General features: G+C 38.5%; 1 protein-coding gene across 2 annotated transcripts in view; it reads left to right on the top strand.

The window, feature by feature from the left end:
* The window catches only part of UBR1 (ubiquitin protein ligase E3 component n-recognin 1), a 135,784-nt gene that overhangs the window by 17,755 nt on the left and 94,847 nt on the right, over positions 1-23,182 (top strand). Inside the window, exons 2-7 of one of the 2 annotated variants that reach the window (XM_075531843.1) lie at positions 4,231-4,487; positions 7,092-7,170; positions 8,086-8,196; positions 17,750-17,880; positions 20,912-21,050; positions 22,614-22,676. In XM_075531843.1, the coding sequence (XP_075387958.1) occupies positions 4,231-4,487; positions 7,092-7,170; positions 8,086-8,196; positions 17,750-17,880; positions 20,912-21,050; positions 22,614-22,676 (780 nt within the window). The remainder of the gene's footprint in view (positions 1-4,230; positions 4,488-7,091; positions 7,171-8,085; positions 8,197-17,749; positions 17,881-20,911; positions 21,051-22,613; positions 22,677-23,182) is intronic. The other variant, XM_075531844.1, reaches the window with a different exon arrangement.

Genomic DNA, 23,182 nt, shown 5'->3' with positions numbered 1-23,182 from the left:
AAAGAGTTTCATTTTTCTATCCCTATTACTTTTTAGAGTCCATGGGTGATACAAATGGTTAACCCTCTTGATTATGGACTAAAAGATTGGAAGTTGAGATCCACCCAGAGGTATCTGAGCAAAAGCTATTAAACACCCTAGAGAACATAGTTCTACTCTGATACTCTTGAGTTGTCATCCATCGGCATCAACTGGACTGTAGTTGGGTTTACTTTTGCAGGGGCTCCTTCAGTCATTTGATAATTGTTTGCCCCAAACAGTAGGTGTCTATTTGGAATCAGAATGTTCCTATGTGTCAGAGGCTAGACTGTCAGCTATATGTACAGCTGTGGGTATATGTGCTGTGGTTATATTTGTTTGATATTTGCTGCTTATTTCTATGTAAATTCACAGAAGGTAAAGCATATTTCAAGTGCAAGAAACAGAAGTATGGTCATTTTAACATGTTAGTTTCAAAATTCCTCTTCACGATTTGGTTACATGAAAAATTTGAAAAATGAATAATGGATAGCAGAAGTGGCTGTAACTCATGTAAAACCTACTGTTGTAAAGTATAAAATTCTCAGCAACCCAGTTGGGCATAGTAGAACTGTTCCATAGTTTTGGAAGGTATAAATCTTTATAGACGCAGAGTGTCTCATCTTTCTCTCTTTTTGCCCCTCTTTTATTTTTTAATAGTTTTATTAGGGAATCATACAACTCTTATCCCCTCCTTTATTTTTCATCTTTCTCTTATGGTTGCAAACTGCCAGTCTTTCATCTAGCCGCTTCAGTGCTTAACCCATGGTACCAGTAGAACTCCTATAAGTTACTTGTGTAATTTTGAGAAAGAAGATGTTTTAATTTTAATGCTACTACTCCAATGTAGTTACTGTGTGCTTTTTGTAATAAGTGTGAAATTGATGTGGCAGCAGCACCAGACCCTCCATTTAATTTCCAGAGGGCAGCGGGGATCACCAGCAGCATCAACCTAGATTCTTAGGATAAAGAGGTCAGACAACACTCTACCGTTCAACTAATTCTGACATCAGTGCTATCCCTCCCATTGCATTCTCTGCTCTCTGCTGGGTCTGGAACCTCGCCGGACACACAGGACTCACAGGCAATACGCAGGATTCCGGGAGTTAAACAGGATCAAAACCAGCTCTGGTTGCTTTACTTCAGTTAGGTCTTCTTAGCCATTCCCTTAGGCAGTTCTTCTCTGGCTCTCAGCCCATTGGCCCCTCTGCTTGGGCAATTCCACTGTCAAGGATCTTGCAGTACCTCACTCTGTTGGCAAGCCCCCGTCCTAGACACTCAGCTGTCTTGCTCTGTAAGTCATGAAGCCTACTTCCTGATCTATCTCCTGTCAGCTTCGTGCTTTGGTGCCTTTGCTGCCACCATTTCTCTGCTGATGCTTCTTGCTGTCTTGACTGAGTGTCTGTCTCCAGGGCCCAAAGGACAAGCTCCACTACTTGCTCTTTCTGTAGTGAAGTGTTTTCCTTTTTCTCTCTGGGAGGGATCATTTCACACCTACCAGGGTGGAAAACTGACCAACCCCTTTGTTAGGATTTCATGCACTTGATTTGCAGGCCCCATTCGCACAAGGGTGTAGTGTACCTGTTTGTATTACTAGAAAGCTGGCCACTCCCTGTGGTGGCCCACAAGTACCCCATTTACTAGGTCTCAGTTACAGGGATTAGGCTACAAGAGACACACTAAGTGCTTCACTGTACCACCGTAAGTCTTGAAGTCAGTTTGTGTACGTTTCTAAGGAGCCCTGGTGGCACATAGTGAGTTATGCGTTTGACTGCTAACACAAGGTCGGAATTTGAAACCTCCAGCTGAGGGAGGAAGATGAGGGTGTCTGCTTCCCTGAAGATGTACAGCATAGGAAACCCACAGGGACGGTCTCTGTGAGGCAGAATCGACTCAATGGCAATGAAAATGAGAGAAATTTCTAGAGAAAAGCTTGCAAGGATCATGTTGAATATACAGCTCAAACAGTGTGGACTTAACATTGAATCTTAAAACCAATAAATGTTGTTTATTTATGCATTTATTTGGATCTTTTGGAAATTATGTTAAAGCAATATTTTTTAGTTTTCAGCATAGAGGTTTTACTTACTTTTGATAGAAATGATTACCAAATAATTTTATATGCTATGTAAATGACATTTAATAATTTTTCACTTTCCAATTGTTCCTAGTATATAGAAGAGATACAATTTATGTTTTATATATTGACCTTCTATCAGGTGAACTTGATTTCTGGTGGCACAGTGGCTTAGGTGTTAGGCTGCTACTACAAGGGCTGGCACTTCAAGCCTCCCAGTCGGCCCCCGGGAGAAAGAAGAGGCTGTCTGCTGCAGGAATGATTGTCCGTTTTGGAAACCCTGTATAGGTCCCTGTGAGTCAGAATCAACTTGGTGGTAGTGTATTTTGGCTTATCTGGTGAACTTGCCAAGTTAAATGAACCTTTTGATCCTTGTACTGTTTTTGTTTATTGTCACCTGCAAATAAGGAGTTGTACCTCTTCCTCCAATCCTTTTCTTTTTCAGTAGTTCACTAGCTAGTGCTTCCCATAAGGAAGTGACACAATGTATAAGTGCTCAACTGCTAAACAGTAAGTTTACACCTTCCAGCGACTCACCGAGAACACATTTGATAACCTGCTCCCATAAAGGTTATAGCCTCGGAGCTCATTTGTTACCTTTCTCTGCTCGTATGAGCAGACGTGACTCCATGGCCGGGACCTCTCCTACGTTATTGAATAAGGGAGGAGAGGACAGATACCTTTCCTGGGGAACATTCAGTGCATTTGTCTTTATTACAGCTTTGTTGGCATTTCTTCCACATAATTCAATAGTTAAGTCATTTCAAGAAGATTGTATAGTCATTATCACAATCAACTTTAGTACATTGTTTTCTTCGTTATACTCGTTATTAGCGCAACAATTATTTTTTTAAAACTGTGTCAAAAGCATATACAGCATTCTCCAATTCTACACCTTTTATATGTGTTTTTAATGCCATTGATTATGTTGTTATGCAACCACTGTTGATGTACTTTTCCAAATTATTCCAGCACTATTAACATAGCATTCAGTGCATTAACACAAATATCTTGTCCTAGTCTATAACTCTCCTTTAAATTGTTTAATGATGTCCATTTTTATTCATTAAAAATTTGCATACATTGAAAATTACTTTTTGTTTTACAAGTAATTCTATGAATGTTGACAACTACCATTAAATAATATGTAATTACTGCTATAATACAGATACTTTTTCCTTGCCCTCAAAGATTCTGTCATGTCACATGTTTATAGGTAATCCCTGCCCTCTTCAGTCAACCTTTGGTAACTAACCATTGCTCTGCTTTCCTTCTGTAGGGTAATTTTCCCTTTCCACAGGGCTATGTAACTGGAAACATCATCTGTGTTGTTTTGTGGAGTGATAGTGTTTTCCCTTTTATTGCTGAGTAGTAGTCTGTGATATAAGGAGCATCAGTGGCACAAATGGTAGCGCTCAGCTAATGTATAGAGTGTCCAGGTCTTTCCAAAGTAGCAGTACCGTTTTAGCGGTGCTTGAGAGTACTAGTTTCTCCTTTTCCTCTTGCTGACACTTGGTATTATGAGTTCTTTATTTTAGCCGCTCTGATATATTATGTAGGTGTATCTTTCTGTCATCTTAATTTGTACTTCCCTTATGACTAATCATGTTGAGCATGTTTTCATGTTCTTATTTGCCATCTGTAACTGTGTCTTCTGAAGAACAGATTTTAATTTTGATGAAGTTTGATTTATCTACTTTTTTTCCCTTGATGCTTTTCATATTCTAAAAACACTTTTGCTCATGTTATTTTTTTTGTTTGTTAATTTTGATCTCATAAAACTCCTATGGCTCTCTAAAATAACACCGTGGGAAGTATTTTGTCCGTACAGCCTTGCACTATAATACAGTAGAAACAATTTCACATAGTAGGTGTTGACCATTCCAGAGGAGGAGTAATTCTCATTCACCCTAACGGCTCTTCTTTCTTTCTTTCTATATATCTAGTGTAGGTGTGCAACCACCTATTTCCAAGGGTAACTTTAAAAATTAATGTAGCACTTTTATTATTGGTGAAGGATAAAATTAGAATATATTATTAAAAACTTTCTCCATAATTATGCCATTGCTTAGGGAAAAAATGTCAGACTTTTAAGAAGAAATTTGTAATCTAATTTCCATCTTCTTTTCTTGTAGTGGTGGGACCAGCAAGTTGATTTTTATACTACTTTCTTGCAACACTTGGCACAATTAGTGCCAGAGATTTATTTTGCTGAAATGGACCCAGATTTGGAAAAGCAGGAGGAGAGAGTACATATGTCAATATTCACTCCATTGGAATGGTACTTATTTGGAGAAGATCCAGATAATTGCTTAGAGAAATTGAAGCATAGTGGAGCATTTCAACTCTGTGGAAAGGTTTTCAAAAGTGGAGAGACAACATATTCTTGTAGGTAAGAATTAGAAACTTAAAAGGAATGGCTATAATAAACGACCACAGTATTTTGTATCTAATTTATAATGTACCTTTCTTGGTTGACTGCGATCTATAATCTGTTTAGTCTTACTTTTTAAAGACACATACTTAGAAGACTGTTATTGCTAGAACAATTTGTTTTTAATATATGACTCAATTTTAATAGTTTTATTTTTCTTATTGTTCACCAAGAAGATCTGTGATATATTTTCTCCCTTTTTATAACATAGAAACCCTTTGGCCTAGGTGTATTTCAGAATTCTGAATCTTTCAGATTTTAGGAAGAAGATAAGTTGCTCATGATAGTGTTTATTTTGTAACTTCCCTGGCAGAGTTAGGGCAAGCTCTGTAATCAAGCATGGCACTTTCATATGAAAGCTACGAAATTCACAGCAAGTACTACAAAGTCAATAGCCTCATGTTAGTTCAGATCGTATTTTGTCCCTGCATGACATGGGTACCAAATCTTTAAAAACAAACAAGCAAAAATCCTTTCTCTTTCCAAGGATTATTGGATTTCAGAATTGTACCTAAGGAATGGCTGGACCCATAGGAGCAGTTAACATTTGGTTGAACAGAGGAGGTCAGTGGTAAGGCCAGTGGAAGCAGTTTTAGGCACCCCCACACCACCCCCTTTGTGAGAGCAAAGTGGTTATTCATTGCTAACTGTAAGGTCTGCAGTCGAAATCCCCCTTTGGGGGAGAAAGGTAAGATTTTCTATCCCCCGCTGTAAAGAACTTTAGTCTTGAAAACCCGCAGGGACAGTTCTGCCCTGTCCTTGTCAGAGTCACTGTGGGTTGGAATTGCCTCAGTGGCAGTGAGTGTGAGGCACTGATGTAGGTGGAGCACATCAATGTATAACATAAATAATAATATTTTAACTGGCAGTGCTTATATTTTAGTCAATTCTATCTTTATCAGAGTCTGATTTACCAATGAACAATCAGTGTTTGTAGAATATATTTATAAATACAATAGAACGAGATGATGGCACATTTTAAAGATCATTTTCCACCAAACTAATTTTGAATTGTAATTTAACAGTTTAAAACTAGAATCCACACAGTTACAAGGATGATGAAACAAAACTAAACAAACATTTACATTCAAATATGTAAGTCAAAGGCTAAAATTATACTGTGTTGTCTTTATTGAAAACATTTCTGTAACTCATTTAGTTTTAAAGATCATTTTATTGCCGGCTCTTACAGCTCTTAGAACAATCCATAGACCAATTGGGTCAAGCATATTTGTACATATGTTGCCATCATAATTTTCTAAACATTTACATTCTATTTGAGCCCTTGGTATCAGCTCCTCATTTTACCCCCTTCCCCCTCCTTGTGACCCCTTGATAATTTATAAATTGTTATCATTTTCATATCTTAAACCAATCACTGTCTCCCTGCCCCCGTGGTTTCTTGCCCACTCCTCTCCCCACCTTCCCCTACCCTCCTCTTTTTGCTACTCCCATTTCTGTACCTGAGGATTTTATCTGACCCGGATTCCGTGTGTCCTGAGCTATTATCCGTACCTGTGTACATGCTCTGGCCTAGCCTGCAATGGAAGGCAGGATTGGGATCATGATAGTGGGGGGTGGTGAGGAAGCTTCAAGGAACCAGAGGAATATTGTGTGTTTCACTGGTGTTATACTTCACCCTGGTTGACTCATCTCTTCCTTGCGACCCTTCTGTGAGGGTATGTCACAATGTCTACAAATGGGTTTGTTTGTTTTTTTAATCATTTTTTTGGGGGCTCATACAACTCTTATCACAGTCCATACATCTATCCATTGTGTCAAGCACATTTGTACATTTGTTGCCATCATTCTCAAAACATTTGCTTTCTTCTTGAGCCCTTGGTATCAGCTCTTCATTTTTTCCCCTCCCTCCCTGTTCCCTCCTCCCTCATGAACCCTTGATAATTCACAAATTATTATTATTTTGTCATATTACACTGTCCAACGTGTCCCTTTACCCAGTTTTCTGTTGTCCATCCCCCAAGGAAGAAGTTATATGTAGATCCTTGTAATCGGTTCCTCCTTTTGACTCCATCCTCTTGGTATCGCCACTCTCAGCACTGGTCCTGAAGGGATCATCTGTCCTGGATTCCCTTATAAATGGGTTTTAGGTCTCTGCTCTAGGGCCCCCCTCAATCTCAACAATATGTTTTTTTGTTTGTTTTGGGTCTTCTGATGTCTGTTACCTGATCCCGTTGACACCTCATGATCTCACAGGCTGGTGTGCTTTTTCCATGTGGGCTGCTTCTTCTCTGCTAGATGACCGCTTGTTTAACTTCAAGCCTTTAAGACCCCAGACACTATCTCTTTTGATAGCCAAGCACCATCAGCTTTCTTCACCACATTTACTTGTGCACCCATTTTGTCTTCAATGATCATGTTGGGATGGTGAGCATCACAGAAAGCCAGGTTGTTAGAACAAAGTGTAGGACTCAGTTTTTGAAAAGATTTTTATATTCAACTGTGCACTACCTAGGAAAATCAGTCACATTATATTGTAGTCATACCTTAAATGTCTTTGGAAATCATGAATTTTGGAATCTATTTTTTGATCTTTTTCAGGGACTGTGCAATTGATCCAACGTGTGTACTCTGTATGGACTGCTTCCAGAATAGTGTTCATAAAAATCATCGTTACAAGGTATGAACCTAGGTCCATGTAATCTCTGGACCACTTAGACCAAATTCCTTTTAGCATTTGAATTTCTGCTTTAACAGCGCTGATATATGAGCTTTAGCCCCAGCTAAACATATATAGTGATAGGATATGCACTACTTCAAGAGGCAACTCCTTACATTTTTACCTTTCTCATGAATGTGTCATTTTTATACAAAATGCGGTATGAACAATTTAAAGCAAACACCTGACACTATACCACTTTAAGACTGTGTGCATGTACACTTCAATGACATTGATTACATCATTCAAATTGTACAACCACCCTAACCTTTTCCAGATTGTTTCTATTCCAGGTTGCTGTTGTCAGTTTTATCTCAAATGGATCAATCTTAGAGTGTACAATACTCAAGACACATTTACATTTCTTTGGTTTTAAGAAGACGTTAGGGAATATTTTTTGTGTAAAGACTATCTCAGGGAAATAACTACAGGGGTTCATCTCGGTTCCATAGCTTCGGGAAGTCTAGGAAAATTTTAAATTCTGTTCTGCGTAGTTCTCTTTTCTATCAGGATTCTTCTATAGAATCTTTCATTAGAATGTTCAGTTGTTGTTGGGTACCATTTAAGGAAGCATTTGTTCTGGGAGACAGCTTCATATTCCATTTTGTTGATTGTTCTTAATACTCCCTGAGTTTGTCCTTGTATATTATAGAAAACAGAATATTGAATACTCTTGTGTTGCCACTTAACTTTGCCATATTCCTGGATAATAGGAACAAGAGCTTTTGCTATATATTTTGCCATCAGATTTGCTGATATGACCATCACTTTTGATTTCAAGACTATATTAAATTTTGAAATAGGAAAATCAAATTAATACCACAACATAACAATATAGAACCAAATGAGTTTACCTAACTTGTTTTACATTTTCAGATGCACACTTCTACTGGAGGAGGGTTTTGTGACTGTGGAGACACAGAGGCATGGAAAACGGGCCCTTTTTGTTTAAGTCATGAACCAGGAAGAATAGCCCCTACAAAAGAGGTAAAGAAAAACATAAACAGATTACACCTGAGGGCCTTACAAAAGTTTGTTGAAAAGTGGAATTAAAAGTTTATGGAAGAAAAAAAAAGTTTATGGAAGACAAAATAATAATTTATAAATTTTCAAGGCTTCATGAGGGAGGGGGAGTAAAGAGGGAGAGGGAAAACGAGGACCTGATGCCAAGGGCTTAAGTGGAGAGTAAATGTTTTGAGAATGATGAGAGCCAACGAGTGTACAAATGCTTGACACAATTGATGTATGTATGGATTGTGATAAGAGTTGTGTTATTGGGGAATAAAATGATAAACAAAAAAGAAAAAAAAGTTTATGGAAGAATTCCATGATTTTTTTTAAGAACCTTTTCTTTTACTTTGTACCCATAGTTATTTATGTAATATTTTGTGATTGTGGCAAAAATATACACAACAAAACATTGTCTTGTTCAACAACTTCTATGTAATTCAGTTCCATTGATTATACTCTTCATGGTGTACAACCATTATTTAATGGCTCACACAATTCTTATCACAATCCATACACACATCCATTGTGTCAAGCACATTCACACATCTGTTGCCACCATCGCTCTCAAGAATTCCATGATTTTTTAATTTAATTTTTCTACAAATTTTTGAAGCCCCTTATAATATATTTGAATTGCTAACTATTTTAAGCTTATTAAAATTATGTAAATATAGTTGATATGTATGAGTTAACATATTCCATTGAGAATCTTGTTCTGATATTTAAATATAAGGAGTGTTATTTCACTTTAGAGAAGTTAAGGACTTCATAACTATATAATCTCCTACTCTCAGCAGGGAATTCACTTATAAAGAAAAGATGAATTAAAATAATCTTTGTTAACCAATCAACTTGACAATTTAGAATAAACAATGTGATGTATATGCCCAAAAGACAATAGTACATAATTAAAGATAGAAGCAAAATGTAATAAATTAGAAAACAGTGATTTTGCCATATAAATATAAGAACTGCTGTCCTTTAGAAACCAGCAAATAGATTAGCCTCTATTCATCCTAGTTAAGAAACTTTATGAGCAAGATTAGATAAAGTTCGACATGAAGCTGGAGAAATAACCACAGGACCATTTCTAAAGAGGGGATTGAAGGGATTATAAACAACTCTTTATAAGACTGCAAATTCATTTGAAAATGGATTGTTTTATCAGACAATATAAAGTACCCAAACTTATTAAGACATCAAAACACTTGAAGTTAATAACCATTAAAGAAATTCAGAAAAAGTGATAGATGTACTTCCCTGAGAATTCAGTGCTTAAATGAATCCTTTTGAAACTTTCCAGGAATAAGTCAATTTTGTGCTCTTATAAATTGTTCTAGATATTTCAATAATAATGAACAACCCTAGGGCCTAGGTATTGCTCTATAATAAGTGTCACTATTAATTTAATTTATTGAAGCACAGTGAAAAAATATTTTAATCCATGAGTTTCTAATGATTCTTAAATCGAAATAAAATTACATGAAACCTGTTTTGTCACCAATGGTAGTGTCTATTTTATCAATGTTTACTTAGAAAAGTAACTAAGGGAATGAATTAAGCATGTGTCTGCCTTTTCAGTAGAAATTGTATTTCATGGTTCAAGAGGGAAAGCTATTGTTGATAGAGGAATAGTGAAAGGATCATAGAAAAAGAAAAATTAACAATAAACATGGCATCTGAATAGAGCTACTTGGATTTCTTTCCAATCAGTAGGCCCCAAGTAAATACTTGATTCAGGCAAGGCTTATTAAGAGATGTTAAAAGTATTAAGAGTTAGGTTGATGAGAAACAATATTCATATAGCTTTGAATGATCTCATAGAGTACTTTCTAGCCAAAAGGAACTTTGTGATGAAGAAATCATACTGTCTTCTGAACCAATTCATCAGCTTTAGCATCATCACTGAGAGTGGGGCAATATGACTTATGTCTCTTCATATGATCTAAAATGAAATACTTAGTTTAAGATTTGAAAATCAATTTAGTGGTAGTACACCATAGCAATAAAATGAAAACAAAAACAAAATAGGATAATCGTCAATAAATATAGAATGTTTGACAAAATCAGTACCTTTTTATGATACAAGCGCTCAACAAACTAAGAATCGATTGACCTGATAAAGGGTAAAGAAAATCTACAGCATACTTAATAGTGAATAATCAGATGCTTTAACCTTAACAAGAATAAAACAAGATTGCCTAATTTTAATGAGTTTCATACTGGAGAGTCTAGCTAGGGCAATGAAGATAAAGAAATCAGAGATTTCTTTGCACACAGGAAAAGAAAAGTCTGTTTCTACTCACAGATATCATGGTCTCACATAAATAGAAAACCATAGGGACTCCACTAAAACTTACACCCTGGTGGTGTAGTGGTTATGTGGTGGGTTGCGATCCACAAGATTGGCAGTTCAAACCCATCAGCAGCTCTGCAGGAGAAAGAAAGGGCTTTCTACTCCTGTGAACAGTTAGTCTTAGAAACCCATGACAGGGTATGGGGAGGGTGTGGAGTGGGGATGTCACTGTGAGTCAATATTGAGTCAATGGCGGAGAGTATACAAAAATCAATTGTGTATCTGTACACTTGCAACGAATAATCTGAAGTGAAATTAAGAAAGCAATTTCATTTACAAGAGCATATATAAGACATTTAGGAATAAATTTAACCATAAAAGAATAAAACTTGCACTCTGAAAGCTGCAAAACATTGTTGAAAGAAATTTTTTTAAAGTCTGAAGTGGTAAAACATCACCTGTTTCTTGATTTAGAAGTTCTGATGGTAGCAATATTGGCATTATTCCCCAAATTGATCTAAAGATTTGGTGCAGTCCATAGCAGAACTCCAGCCAACTTCTCTGTTGAAATCAATAAGCAAAATTTAAAATTCTTAGGGAATTGCATAGGAACCAGAATAACAAAAACAATCCTTGAAAAAAAACAACAAAATTGGAGAACTCACACTTTATGATTTTAAACATAAATAAACATAATTCAAAGCAAGATAGTATGGTACTGGCAGAAGGATAATAGAATTGATTCATTGTGTGTATTTTCAAAAGATAATTGGCTTTTCATTCTTGAATTTCTTCTAGCAAACAACCAAAAAAAACTCCTTAAAATTAGTAAATAAATTAGGAGGACATATACAATAAGTGACCAAGGATGATAGTCCATCATTAAACTCCTAATATTCTGTATATCTGTGCTTTAAGTAAACAAACAGGGAGGAAATTGAGGAATTATATTTAGAGAACTAAAATGTGTTCCCTTCTTTTGAATAGAAGCAGTAGACTACAGCAAGGTCTTTTAGACAGGTGGTCTAGGTTTCAATCAGCCCCATTGATTAGTTTGAAACAACCTCAGAAGTTGACTTTGACCGAACTGTTCAACCTTCTTATATCTGTCAGTTCTCTCTCTCTAAACAGAGATGATATCATCTGCTTCCACGGGCTGTGAGGATCACATGAGATAATACATGTAAAAATGCTTACTCTTGCAACATTCCTGGGGCATTGTATTCATGAAGTAAAAGCTAACTGCAAATTGCCTAATAAATCCAAAACCAAACCCACTGTGTTTGAGTTTATTCCAACTTAGCAACCCTGTAAGATGGAGTACGGTTTCCTTAGGTTGTCCAATGCTACAACTCTTAAAGGAGTATAAAGACTTTTATCTTTCACCCACAGAGCGACTGGTGGGTTTGAACGCCCAACTCTGTGGTTAGCAGTCCAGTGCTTAACCAACTGTACCACCAGGACTTTAAAAACTCATTTCTTGTACTTCTGATATTAACATCTCATTTGTCTAACATTTCAGATTTTAACAAAGCTCGTTTATGTATATTATTCCTCATTATTACTTAATAAGTAGCTGTAGTAGCGCCATTTTATACATGGTGGAAGGTTAAGTGATTTGTTCAGGCTTGCAGGTCTAGGAAGTGGCAGAGTTGGGCCTAAAATTCAGATTTTTAGATTTTGAACTACAGCACATTGTTTGATTTGTTTTTAATAATTTTATTTGAGGCTCATACAGCTCTTATCACAATCCATATATCCATCCATTGTGTTAAGCACATTTATACATATGTTGCCTTCATCATTTAAAAAAATTTTTTTTTGGCTGGGTACAGTGTGCTTTATTGATGGTTTATGACAAGGTTGGCCTCTCTGAGCCCCTCCCCTTCCTTTAGGGGGATTGAGGTGGGGACAAAGACTCCCCAGCAGCTGAGGGCCTCTCTTCCTCTAGTGCTGTTGCTGGGGCTGGTGGTCCAGGGGGGCTCTTACTCCTTGGAGGACATGTGGACCATGACAGGACTCCATTGCTGTAGCCAAATTCATTGCATACCAGGAAGTGAGCTTGACAAAGTGGTCGTTGAGGGCAATGCCAGCCCCAGCATCAAAGGTTGAAGAGTAGGTGTCACTGTTGAAGTCACAGGAGACAACTTGTATCTCACTGTAGCCCAGGATGCCCTTAGAGAACCATCAAATGCTTGCTTCACCACCTTCTTGTCATCATACTTGGCAGCTTTCTCCAGACGGCAGGTGAGATCCACGATGGACACATTGGGGGTGGGGACACGGAAGGCCATGCCAGTGAGTTCCCCATTCAGCTCTGGGATAACCTTGCCCACAGCCTTGGCAGGGCCAGTAGATGGGATGATGTTCTGGGCAGCCCCACGGCCATCACGCCAGAGTTTCCCAGAGGGGCTGTCACGGTCTTTTAGGTGGCAGTGATGAAGTGGACTGTGGTCATGAGTTATTCCACAATGCCCAAATTGTCATGGATGACCTTGGCCGGGGGCTAAGCAGTTGGTGGTGCAGGAGGCATTGCTGACAATCTTGAGGGAGTTGTCATGCTTCTCATGGTTCGCGCCTATTACAAACATGGGGGCTTTGGCAGAAGGGGCAGAGATGATCACCCTTTTGGCAGAGCCAAAAGGCCCTTGTGAGCCCCAGCCTTCTCTAGAGTGGTAAAGACACCAGTGGACTCCACAACGTACTCAGCACCAGCCTCACCCCACTTGATGTTGGCGGGATCTCGCTCCTGGAAGATGGAGATTGCCTTCCCATTGACGATAAACTTCCTGTTCTCAGCCTTGACAGTGCCATTGAACTTGCTGTGGGTGGAATCATACTGGAACATGTAGACCATGTAGTCAGATCAATGAAGGGGGGTCATTGAGGGCAACGATCTCCACTTTGCCATAGTGGAAAGCAGCCCTGGTGACTAGAGGCCCAATGCGGCCGAATCCATCCACTCCTACATTCACCATCTTGTGAATGCTGGGGCTGCATGGGAACATGGCTGCTTGCCGCGCAAGGAGGAGCAGAGAGCCGCCATCATCATTTTCAAAACATTTTCTTTCTACTTGATCCCTTAGTATCAGCTCATTACCCCCCACCCCCTCCTTCCTTCATGAATCCTTGATATTTTGTTACTATTTTTTTCTTGTCTTGCACCTTCTGCTGTCTCCCGTCACCCACTTTTCTGTTTTCTGCCTGTGTTAGTCTGGGTAGACTAGAGAAAAAAAATTCATATACGCTCATATGTATATAAGAAAGAACTTAAAAAGAAAAGAAAATGTGCTTTATATACAAGAGAAATTGAATATTGAGAAAGCATCTCAGCCCAGTCCAGATCAAGTCCATAAGTCCGATATTAGCCCATATGTCTGATACCAATATATAAAGTCCTCTTTAGGCTCACAAAACACATGCAATGATGCTGAATGCAGGAAGATCACAGGCCAGTGGGTGGGAAGTCTTGTGGATCTAGTGACAGTGTAAGTATCTCAGCATTGGCATGTGGCTTCTCTAGCTCAGGGCACTAGTGTAGTTCCATGTGTCTTGTCAGTAGAGCATCTCCCAGGGAGTGAGCAGAGAGAGAGAAGTATGTTCTACCTCCTTTCCCAGAATCCTCAGGAGAAGGCCATGCCCACACAAGTCCCAAATTGACACCAGATTATGTAACTACCACACTGTCCCTCCGGGAGGAGGTTATATGTTGATCATTGTGATTGGTTCCCCTTTTCCATCCACCTTTCCCTTACCCTCCTGGTATCACTGCTCGCATTATTGGTCCTGAGGGGGTTATCTGCCCTGCGTTCCCTGTGTTTCCAGCTCTTACCTATACTCATATACATGCTCTGGTCTAGCCAGATTTGTAAGGTAGAATTGGGGTCATGATAGTGGAGTGGGGGAGGGGAAGCATTAAAGAACTAGAGGAAAGTTGTGTGTTTAGTCAGTGCTCTACTGCACCCTGACTGGCTCGTCTTTTCCTTGTGACCCTTCTGTAAGGGGATGTCTAATTGTCTACAGATGAGCTTTGGGTCTCTACTCTGCTCTCCCCCTCATTCACATTGATATGATTTTTTGTTTTGGGTCTTTGATATCCGATACCTGATCCCATCAATACCTCATGATCATACAGGCTGGTATGCTTCTTTCATATGGGCTTTGTTGTTTCTCAGCTAGGTGGCCTGCTTGTTTATCTTCAAGCTTTTAAGACCCCAAACACTATATCTTTTTTTTTTTAATTAAAAGATCATTTTACTGGGGACTCTTACAACTCTTGTTACAATCCAGAAATCGCTTGCACCAGGCAAGTTTTTACATATGTTGCCTTAATTCCTTTCTAGATGTTTATTTTCTACTGAGCCCTTGCTACCAGCTCCTCTTTTTTAAAAAAAACTATCTCTTTTGATAGCTAGACACCATCATTTCTTCACCACATTTGCTTACGCACCCATTTTGTCTTCAACGATCGTGTCAGGAAGGTGAGCATCACAGAATGCTGGGTCATTAAAACAAAGTATTCTTGCACTGAGGGAATACTTGAGTGGAGGCACACTGTTCGTCTGCTGCCCTAATACTTAACAAATAATCTATTTCCCTATTGTTATATATAAATATATTTACATATGTACATGCCTGTATTTAGACCCCTATAAATGTCCTTTGCCCCTAATTCTTCTATTTCCTTTTGCTTTCTTCTTGTCCCACTATCATGTTTGTCTTCATTCAAGTTTCAGTAATTCCTTTTGGCTACATTTCCCTTGATCAAGCCCCTTCAGGCATCCTATGCCCTCCTCCCCATAGACTTTAGATCACTTGTTGTTCCCTTGTTTCTGGGTTTGTTGGCACCCCCCCCCCCGTGTACCCCTACTTCCACTTCTCCTGTGTCCCCCTGGAACTGTCAATCCTGTTGTTTTCTCCTCCAGATTGTTTATACTGCCTATCTTATCTAGATAAACATGCAGAAACACTAAAAAGCACAAAAACAAGACAAAGCAAAACATAACAAAAGAAAACAAAAAATAAAATAGCACATTTTTGAACCTTTAATTTGGAAATAATTTTAAATTTACAAAAAGTGGTAAAAATGAGAATAGTGCATAGTGTGCAGCTAGTCTTTACCTATTCATGTACCTGCATGTACCCCAGTTTCTCTATCATTTGCACTTTATTTTTTTTAGATTGCTTCATCATTTATACTCATGTACTTGTCCAGATCCCAAATGATTTTTCTTTCATTTATCACATAATTTATTGAGCAACCTATCGTCTGAAACATATACCAAGAGAATGTTCTGCAACTTGATATTTTGTGTGTGTCTGTGACTTGATTTTTATATCTTCTTTCCATAACTGGCCATTCCAGAATGCTTGAGAGTGTGGTTGATTCCTCCAACACACATCCATCATGACATTCTAGTCTGGTTGGGAGTTTTCATTAGTCATATGGCCTCCGAACACTTACTTCAATCCACATAATACATCTCCCCCCCCCCCCCCGATCTTGCTTATTTCATTTTATTTTTTAAAATACTTTTATTGGACTCATATCTTATCACAATATATACATTCATCCATTGTGTCAAGCACATTTGCACATATGCCACCATCATCATTTTCAAAGCATTCTCTTCCCATTTGAGCCCCAGATATCAGCTCCCCATTTCTTCCTCCTCTCTCCCCCATCTGCTCTCCCTCACAAACCCTTGATAAGTTATAGATTATTGTTTTCATATCATAAATCATCCTCCGTTGTCCCTCACCCACTTTTCTGTTATTCATCCCCCTGGGAGGGGGTTCTAGATTGATCCTTATGATCGATTCCTCTTTTCTCCCCCCACTCTCCCCTAATCCTCCTGGTATCTCTGCTCTCAAGATGGCCCTAAGGGCTTATCTATCCTGGATTCCCTGTGTTGTGGGCTCTTATCTGTAGCAGTGTGCATGTTCTGGGCTAATCTGATTTGTAAAGTAAAATTGAGGTCATGATAGTGGGGGGAAGGAAGCACCAAAGAACCAGAGGAAAGCTGTGTGTTTCATGGGTGTTATACTGCACCCGGACTGGCTCGTCTACATAATTCATCTTGAGCATTAAGATTGCTTTTGATTTTGTAATTAAAACTAATTGGTAACTGTGGTCATTGACGTTCATTTTGAAGATTAATATAGCAGTTTCAAACTGATTCGTAATTTGGAGCTGAAAAAAGGCACTTTATGGCTACCATCTAACTAACCAGTCAGTTTATATTTAGCACAGCAATCTTGTATACTTAGCATTTTGTTCATCTCTGCTTTGGTTGATGAGAAATCCATGCTCTCTAGCCATGTGCATGACAGTATGCCAAGCATAGTGGGGATTTTCCACATCCAAGCTGGCCTGGACTGATGGTAATGGCCAATCATGTAGCATTTGTCAATGTCTTTTGAAGAAGAGTATCATTTTAGTATGTATGAAAGGAAGTTCTCCATAGTCCTGCAGTGTACATTTCAGGTTAATTGTAAAGACTGACATTTCATATGCATCCCGAGACACCTCAGAAGTAAGGCCTGCCAGTCTGCGTCCACAGGATGCCAGGCTGTGGAGTACACTTCTATTCTACACACTTGGCGTAGCCGTGAGTTGGAGTTGACTTGAGGGCTGTTAACAACAGCGTCGTATGCTGTGGAGCATCCTGTTGCACTGGTTTTCTAGCTGGCTGGTTTGAGCAAGCCATGGAGTAAGGCAGCAGTGTTCTCCAATGAAAAGAGCATTGTTTCACATGGGAATCCTAAAATCTCTATTTTAGTCTTGTTTCTGCTGTGTACAGACTTGTTTCCTGTGTTTCTTTTAAGCTATTATTTTAAATAAGATTTCTTATTTTTAATTGTGATTCACACCTGCACTGCTTTTCTTACAGGGTAGCTATGAGAATCCATTAAAATAAATTGAAGAAAAAATGTTAAAATCCATAAAGCAATTATTGTATGATAGCATATAATTACAATTTAGCTACTCAGAAAACCAGTAATAAGTGGGAGCAACACCAAGGGTGGCCCCGTTGCTCCTTGCCTTTCTTCATCTGTGGTTCTCACTTGGCTACAAGGGGTTCAGCTAAACTGAGATGAATAACAACTCCCGTGAGCTCAGCTGGAGTTTATTCGTGGCAGATATTGTAATGAATTCATTTAATAACATAATTTTCTTCACCCATTTACTTGTATGTGATATTTGTAGCTTATCATTCTGTCTTTCTACAGAATTCATATTGCCCACTGAATGAAGAGGTAATTGTTCAAGCAAGGAAAATATTCCCTTCAGTGATAAAATACATTGTAGAAATGACTATATGGGAAGAGGACAAAGAACTGCCTGCTGAACTCCAGATAAGGTGGGTAAAATTGTCAAAATGGAGAGGAAAGAGCTGGGAGGCAGAGAGCATTTATAGAGGTCTAGATAAAGACATGCACATATGCAAATACATTTATACATGAGGATGGGGAAATAGATAGATCTATCACCTTCCTGACACAGCCGCTGAAGACAAAGTGGGTGAACAACTAAATGTGATGAAGAAAGCATCTGGGGTCTTAAAGGCTTGAAGGTAAACAAGCAGCCATCTGGCTCAGAAGCAATAAAGCCCACATGGAAGAAGCACACCAGCTTGTGTGACCTCGAGGTGCTGAAGGGATCAGTTATCAGGCATCAAAAACAAAAAATCATATCATTGTGTGCTCAACTCCATGATACAATCGCTGAAGACAAATGGGTGCGTAAGCAAATGTGGCAAAGAAAGTTGATGGTGCCCAGCTATCAAAAGAGATAGCGTCTGGGGCCTTAAGGGCTTGAAGGTAAGTAAACAAGTGGCCATCTAGCTCAGAAGCAACAAAGCCCACAAGGTATCAAGGGATCAGGCATCAGGCATCATCAGAACAAAAAAGCTTACCATAGTGAATGAGTGGGAGAGTGCGGAGTGGAGACCCAAAGCCCATTTGTAGGCCACTGGACATCCCCATACAGAAGGGTCTTGGGGAGGAGATGAGATAGGGTGCGATGTAGCACCTATGAAAAATACAACTTTCCTATAGTTCCTAAATGCTTCCTCCCACCGCTCCCACTGTCATGATCCGAATCCTACCTTGCAAATCTAAGTAGACCAGAGGATGTATACTGGTACAAATGGGAACTGGAAACACAGGGAAGCCAGGGCGGATGATCCCCTCAGGACCAGTGGTGTGAGTGGCGATACTGGGAGTGAATAGGGAGGATGGGTTGGGAAGGGAGAACCGATTACAAGGATCTACATGTGACCTTCTCCCTGGGGGACAGACAACAGAAACGTGGGGGGAGGGAGATGTGGGACAGAGCAAGATATGACAAAATAATAATTTATAAATTATCAAGGGTTCATGAGGCAGGGGGGGAGTGGGAAGGGAGGGGAAAAAATGAAGACCTGATGTCGGACTTGAGTGGAGAACAAATGTTTTGAGAATGATGAGGGAAATGAATGTACAAATGTGCTTTACACAATTGATGTATGTATGAATTGTGATAGGAGTTGTATGAGCCCCTAATAAAATGATTTTTTTAAAACGTCACTAGGAGTCATAGCCAAAAAAAGGGAATAGTTTTAATTATGGTTATTTACAGTGAAAAATAAATGTTGAATAAATATTCTTATTGCAATTCTTTGCCACTTTCTGTGATTGTGAAAAAATATATAGCAATTAACTCTTGACAATGCTTTCAGAATGCCTATTTATATAACCTGTAGTTAGGCTATATATAGAAGTTAAGCCAAAAGAAGAAACTGTCAGGAACGTATAACTTTTAAGAAAAATCATTATTTGGGGGTCTTGTTCTAAGTGACTGATAGGATTATAGCAGACACTCACCCTAGAAGGTAAGTAAATTGCACAATTTGACCTTGGCTTAGACTGGACCCCAAAGTCTGCACATAGGTTTGTGAGCAAAGAGAGGACTTGAGAGAACTGAGTTTCCCCTCAGTTCGGTCTCTGGCTCTTTTCCTCACTGTGTTAGACAGGGTTCTCTAGAGAGGAAAAACCAGATTGCTGATAATTATATATATATATAAAGTTAGATATATAACACAAGAAATGAACAGTTAAATTATAAAGCAGTACAAATGACTCAGTGCGACTCACTCCCGTGAGACAGTTGTGAGACACTAGCAGTCCTTCAAGTCTTGAGAGCCATCAGGTCGTCCTCTGTAGAGAGATAACTAGGCTATCCCAGCACAGGCAGCAAACAGCAAGGCAGGTCACCAACTGTCAGTGCCCAGCTCCAGAGATGTAAATTTCATTCGTGTGGTCTTAAAGGGACCTCAACTTACAGCAACACAGTCCACAGGCTAGGCTTCCCACAGGTAGTGTGCCCTTTAAATTGAGGCACAGAACAAGCAAGGCAGCTGCACACTGGTCCGATGATTAAAGAACGAGAGACAAGAAAGGCAAGGCTCACTGAGCCATTTATCTCTCTGACCTTCAATTAATCCCACTTGTGTTTATCGGCCAGGCTGGCACAATAAACTATCTCAATCACCAATGGAACAAGGAGATAAACCTTTTGCTTGTGCCTTGATGTCTGGGATTATTGCAGTTGTAGGGATTTAACATTATAGCTATCAAGTAGCAATTTCTAGTACTTACATACTCAAGTATAAACCAACCCAAATATCAGCCAAAGCACCTAATTTTATCACAGAAACTGCATTAAACATGTGCTGAAAAACTCAGCTTATACACAAGTATCTGCGGTAGTTATAAGTCTTTTGGTGACTTAAGAATGCAAGATTTCTGGATATGAACTGAAGGTACACTTTGAAGCCTTGTCAAAATTTTTCAAATTAACAAATGTATACAAAGTTTTTGAACAATTTCCAACATTACAAATAAATATAAATTTAGTTGCTTTTTTAGTTTGCTGGATTTTGGTTGCATGCTTGTTTGTTTTGCTTTTTGAAGGAGCAGGAACTAAGAATTTTATGTAGAGGAAATGAATTTATTATTTTGATTCCTGCTGGGCCATAGTACTGAGGGAAATAAAAATCAAGGCTTGTTTCCACAAGAGATGTAATTTCAAATAGGTAATAATCTCAGTTAAAACCATTAAGAAACACTGCAAGTGAGCATAGTGCTAGGCATCTCAGATGCCTGTGTATAAAATGTTCTTGAGGGTGGGTGGATATGTGGGCAATACTGGACTTGTCTGTAGACAAGTCCATAGATCTTAGTCCTAGTGTCTCTCAACTGCTTTTGGTATTGTGGCCATGGATAAGTCATTGGGCCTTTAGTTTCTTAAGCTAAAACCAGACAGAGAAAATCTCTCTCAGCATTACAGGAGTTAAGTTTATGTTAAAAGTACGATGATACTCTTAATATATTTTATTTTATTTTACATAGGGAGAAAGGTGAAAGATACTATTGTGTCCTTTTCAATGATGAACACCATTCATATGACCATGTCATATACAGTCTGCAAAGAGCTCTTGACTGTGAACTTGCAGAGGCCCAGTTGCACACCACTGCCATAGACAAAGAGGTTTGTGAGTTCCTTTTGACTTATGCTGTTTTCTCACATGAGCTTCTCGGAAGACAGGTTTTGACTAAGTCCTTGGCAAATTTTCCCTTAGTCTTGTTATAGCTCAGCCTTCTTATCCATTCGTACCTTGCATTTTAGGAAATTTAGATAGAACTTTGATTTTGTGTGTTGCATGTGTTTCATAGTTTTAGGTAACTATAAACTCCCTTCTTTTATTCTAAGTATTAGTAAGATACTAATTGAATTATTCTCTTGGTAAATCCACATTGACTATATTTGGGTAAGTATAATTAAGAATGTTAACTTTAGTTTGTTCCTGTAAACTCTTACTTAATGTATAAATACATAGATTATGAAAAGTTGATTGTTTTTGATATTTTAATGTGGTTTATTAAAATTATTATACCAGAATATAATTCTATGAATCAGCTTTTATTTAATATCCATGTATACTTTGCTAGTTACTGGTTTTAGGTGCTGTTGAGTCAATTCTGACTCACATTGACAACTGAATGAAATGTCCCATCTTTACAACTCAGCCACTGTCGATCCATCCTCTTGAGGTTCTTTTTGCTGACCCACTTCTCTACCATTTCCAGGCACTTATCCTTACTGATAGCATATGTGAATTACATAGGTGAAGTCTTGAAATTCTCACATCTAAGAAGTATTTTGGCTATACTTCCTCTAAGACAGATTAGATTTCCCCCCCCCGGAGTCCATGGTATTTCCAGTATTCTCTGCCAACACCACAATCTGGCTGCATTATTTCTCTTCTGATCTTCCTTATTCATTGTCCAGCTTTCTTGTTCATATAAGGTCATTAAAAATACCACAGCTCAGGTAAGGTGCCCCTTAGTCCTCAAAATGACATCTTTGTTCTTCAGTACTTTAGGAGGTCTTACATAGAAGACTTGTATAATACAATACTACATCATTTGATTTTTTTCCTTTTTATTTCTTGCCTGCTGCTTCTATGATTATTGACTGTAGATCCAAATAAAATGAAACCTTTGACAATTTTGATCTTTTCTCCATTTATCATGATGTTGTCCACTGATCCAGTTGTGAGAGTTTTTGTTTCCTTCACATTGAGTTGTGATTCATACTGAATGCTATTATGTTCTTCCATCCTTTGATCTTCATCAAGTGCTTCTAGTCTTCTTTGCTATCAATTAACAGCAGCGTGGCATTAAAAAATTTTCATTTCCTTGTGTTCTTTTTAAAAGAGATTATTTAATATAAAATGAAAACAGGTATGTTAGTATTTTAAAATATCTTGTGTGATTGTAAATCATTAATGACAGGGCAAACAAAAGGACTGGCATTTTTGCCAGGCTAGAAATTCTTTACTCTAGATGTTGAAAGTTTGCCTTAGTCTTGTTATAGCTCAGCTTTTTGAGGCTTTATAAAGATGTTAAGCTTTTACATCTAATTTTTTAGGTGTCTTACCACATTTAGGCAGTCAGCAAGCAATGGATAATTAAGGTTTTTGGGCTGCGTATAACTTACAGATGGGTGTTGGCATTCTAGCACCTAATTCTCATTTTTGTCTGTATTTAGGGTCGTCGTGCTGTGAAAGCAGGTGCATATGCTGCTTGCCAGGAAGCAAAAGAAGATATAAAGGTATATTTCTGAATTAGGGGTAGAAAGAATTGTAAGAGAAATATGCATAATAAAAGCCACAATGGAAAGAGTAACTAGTTAGACATACTAAGTAGAATAAAGATCAATTCCAAGCCGTAGCAACCATATAGCTCACAGTAGAACTGACACTTGGGGTTCCTGGGTTTAGATCTTTATAGGAATAGAGAGCATCTCTTTCTTCCATGGAGCAGCTGATGGGTGACTGACATTGTGGCCAGCAGCTCAGTTCATATTCTCCTATACCACCATTTAGATCAGGCGTCCTCAAACTACAGCCTGTGGGCCACATGCGACCTGCCGAGGACATTTATCCAGCCCACTGGATGTTTTTGCCCTGTTTTGTTTTTTACTTCAAAATAAGATATGTGCAGTGTGCATAGGAATGTGTTCATAGTTTGTTTAAAACTATAGTCTGGCCCTACAACGGGTCTGAGAGACAGTGAACTGGCCCCCTGTTTAAAAAGTTTGAGGACCTCTGATTTAGA

This window comes from Tenrec ecaudatus, chromosome 14 (assembly GCF_050624435.1).
Source record: "Tenrec ecaudatus isolate mTenEca1 chromosome 14, mTenEca1.hap1, whole genome shotgun sequence".
Classification (NCBI taxonomy): domain Eukaryota; kingdom Metazoa; phylum Chordata; class Mammalia; order Afrosoricida; family Tenrecidae; genus Tenrec; species Tenrec ecaudatus.
This window is presented reverse-complemented; position numbering and strand designations above follow the sequence as displayed.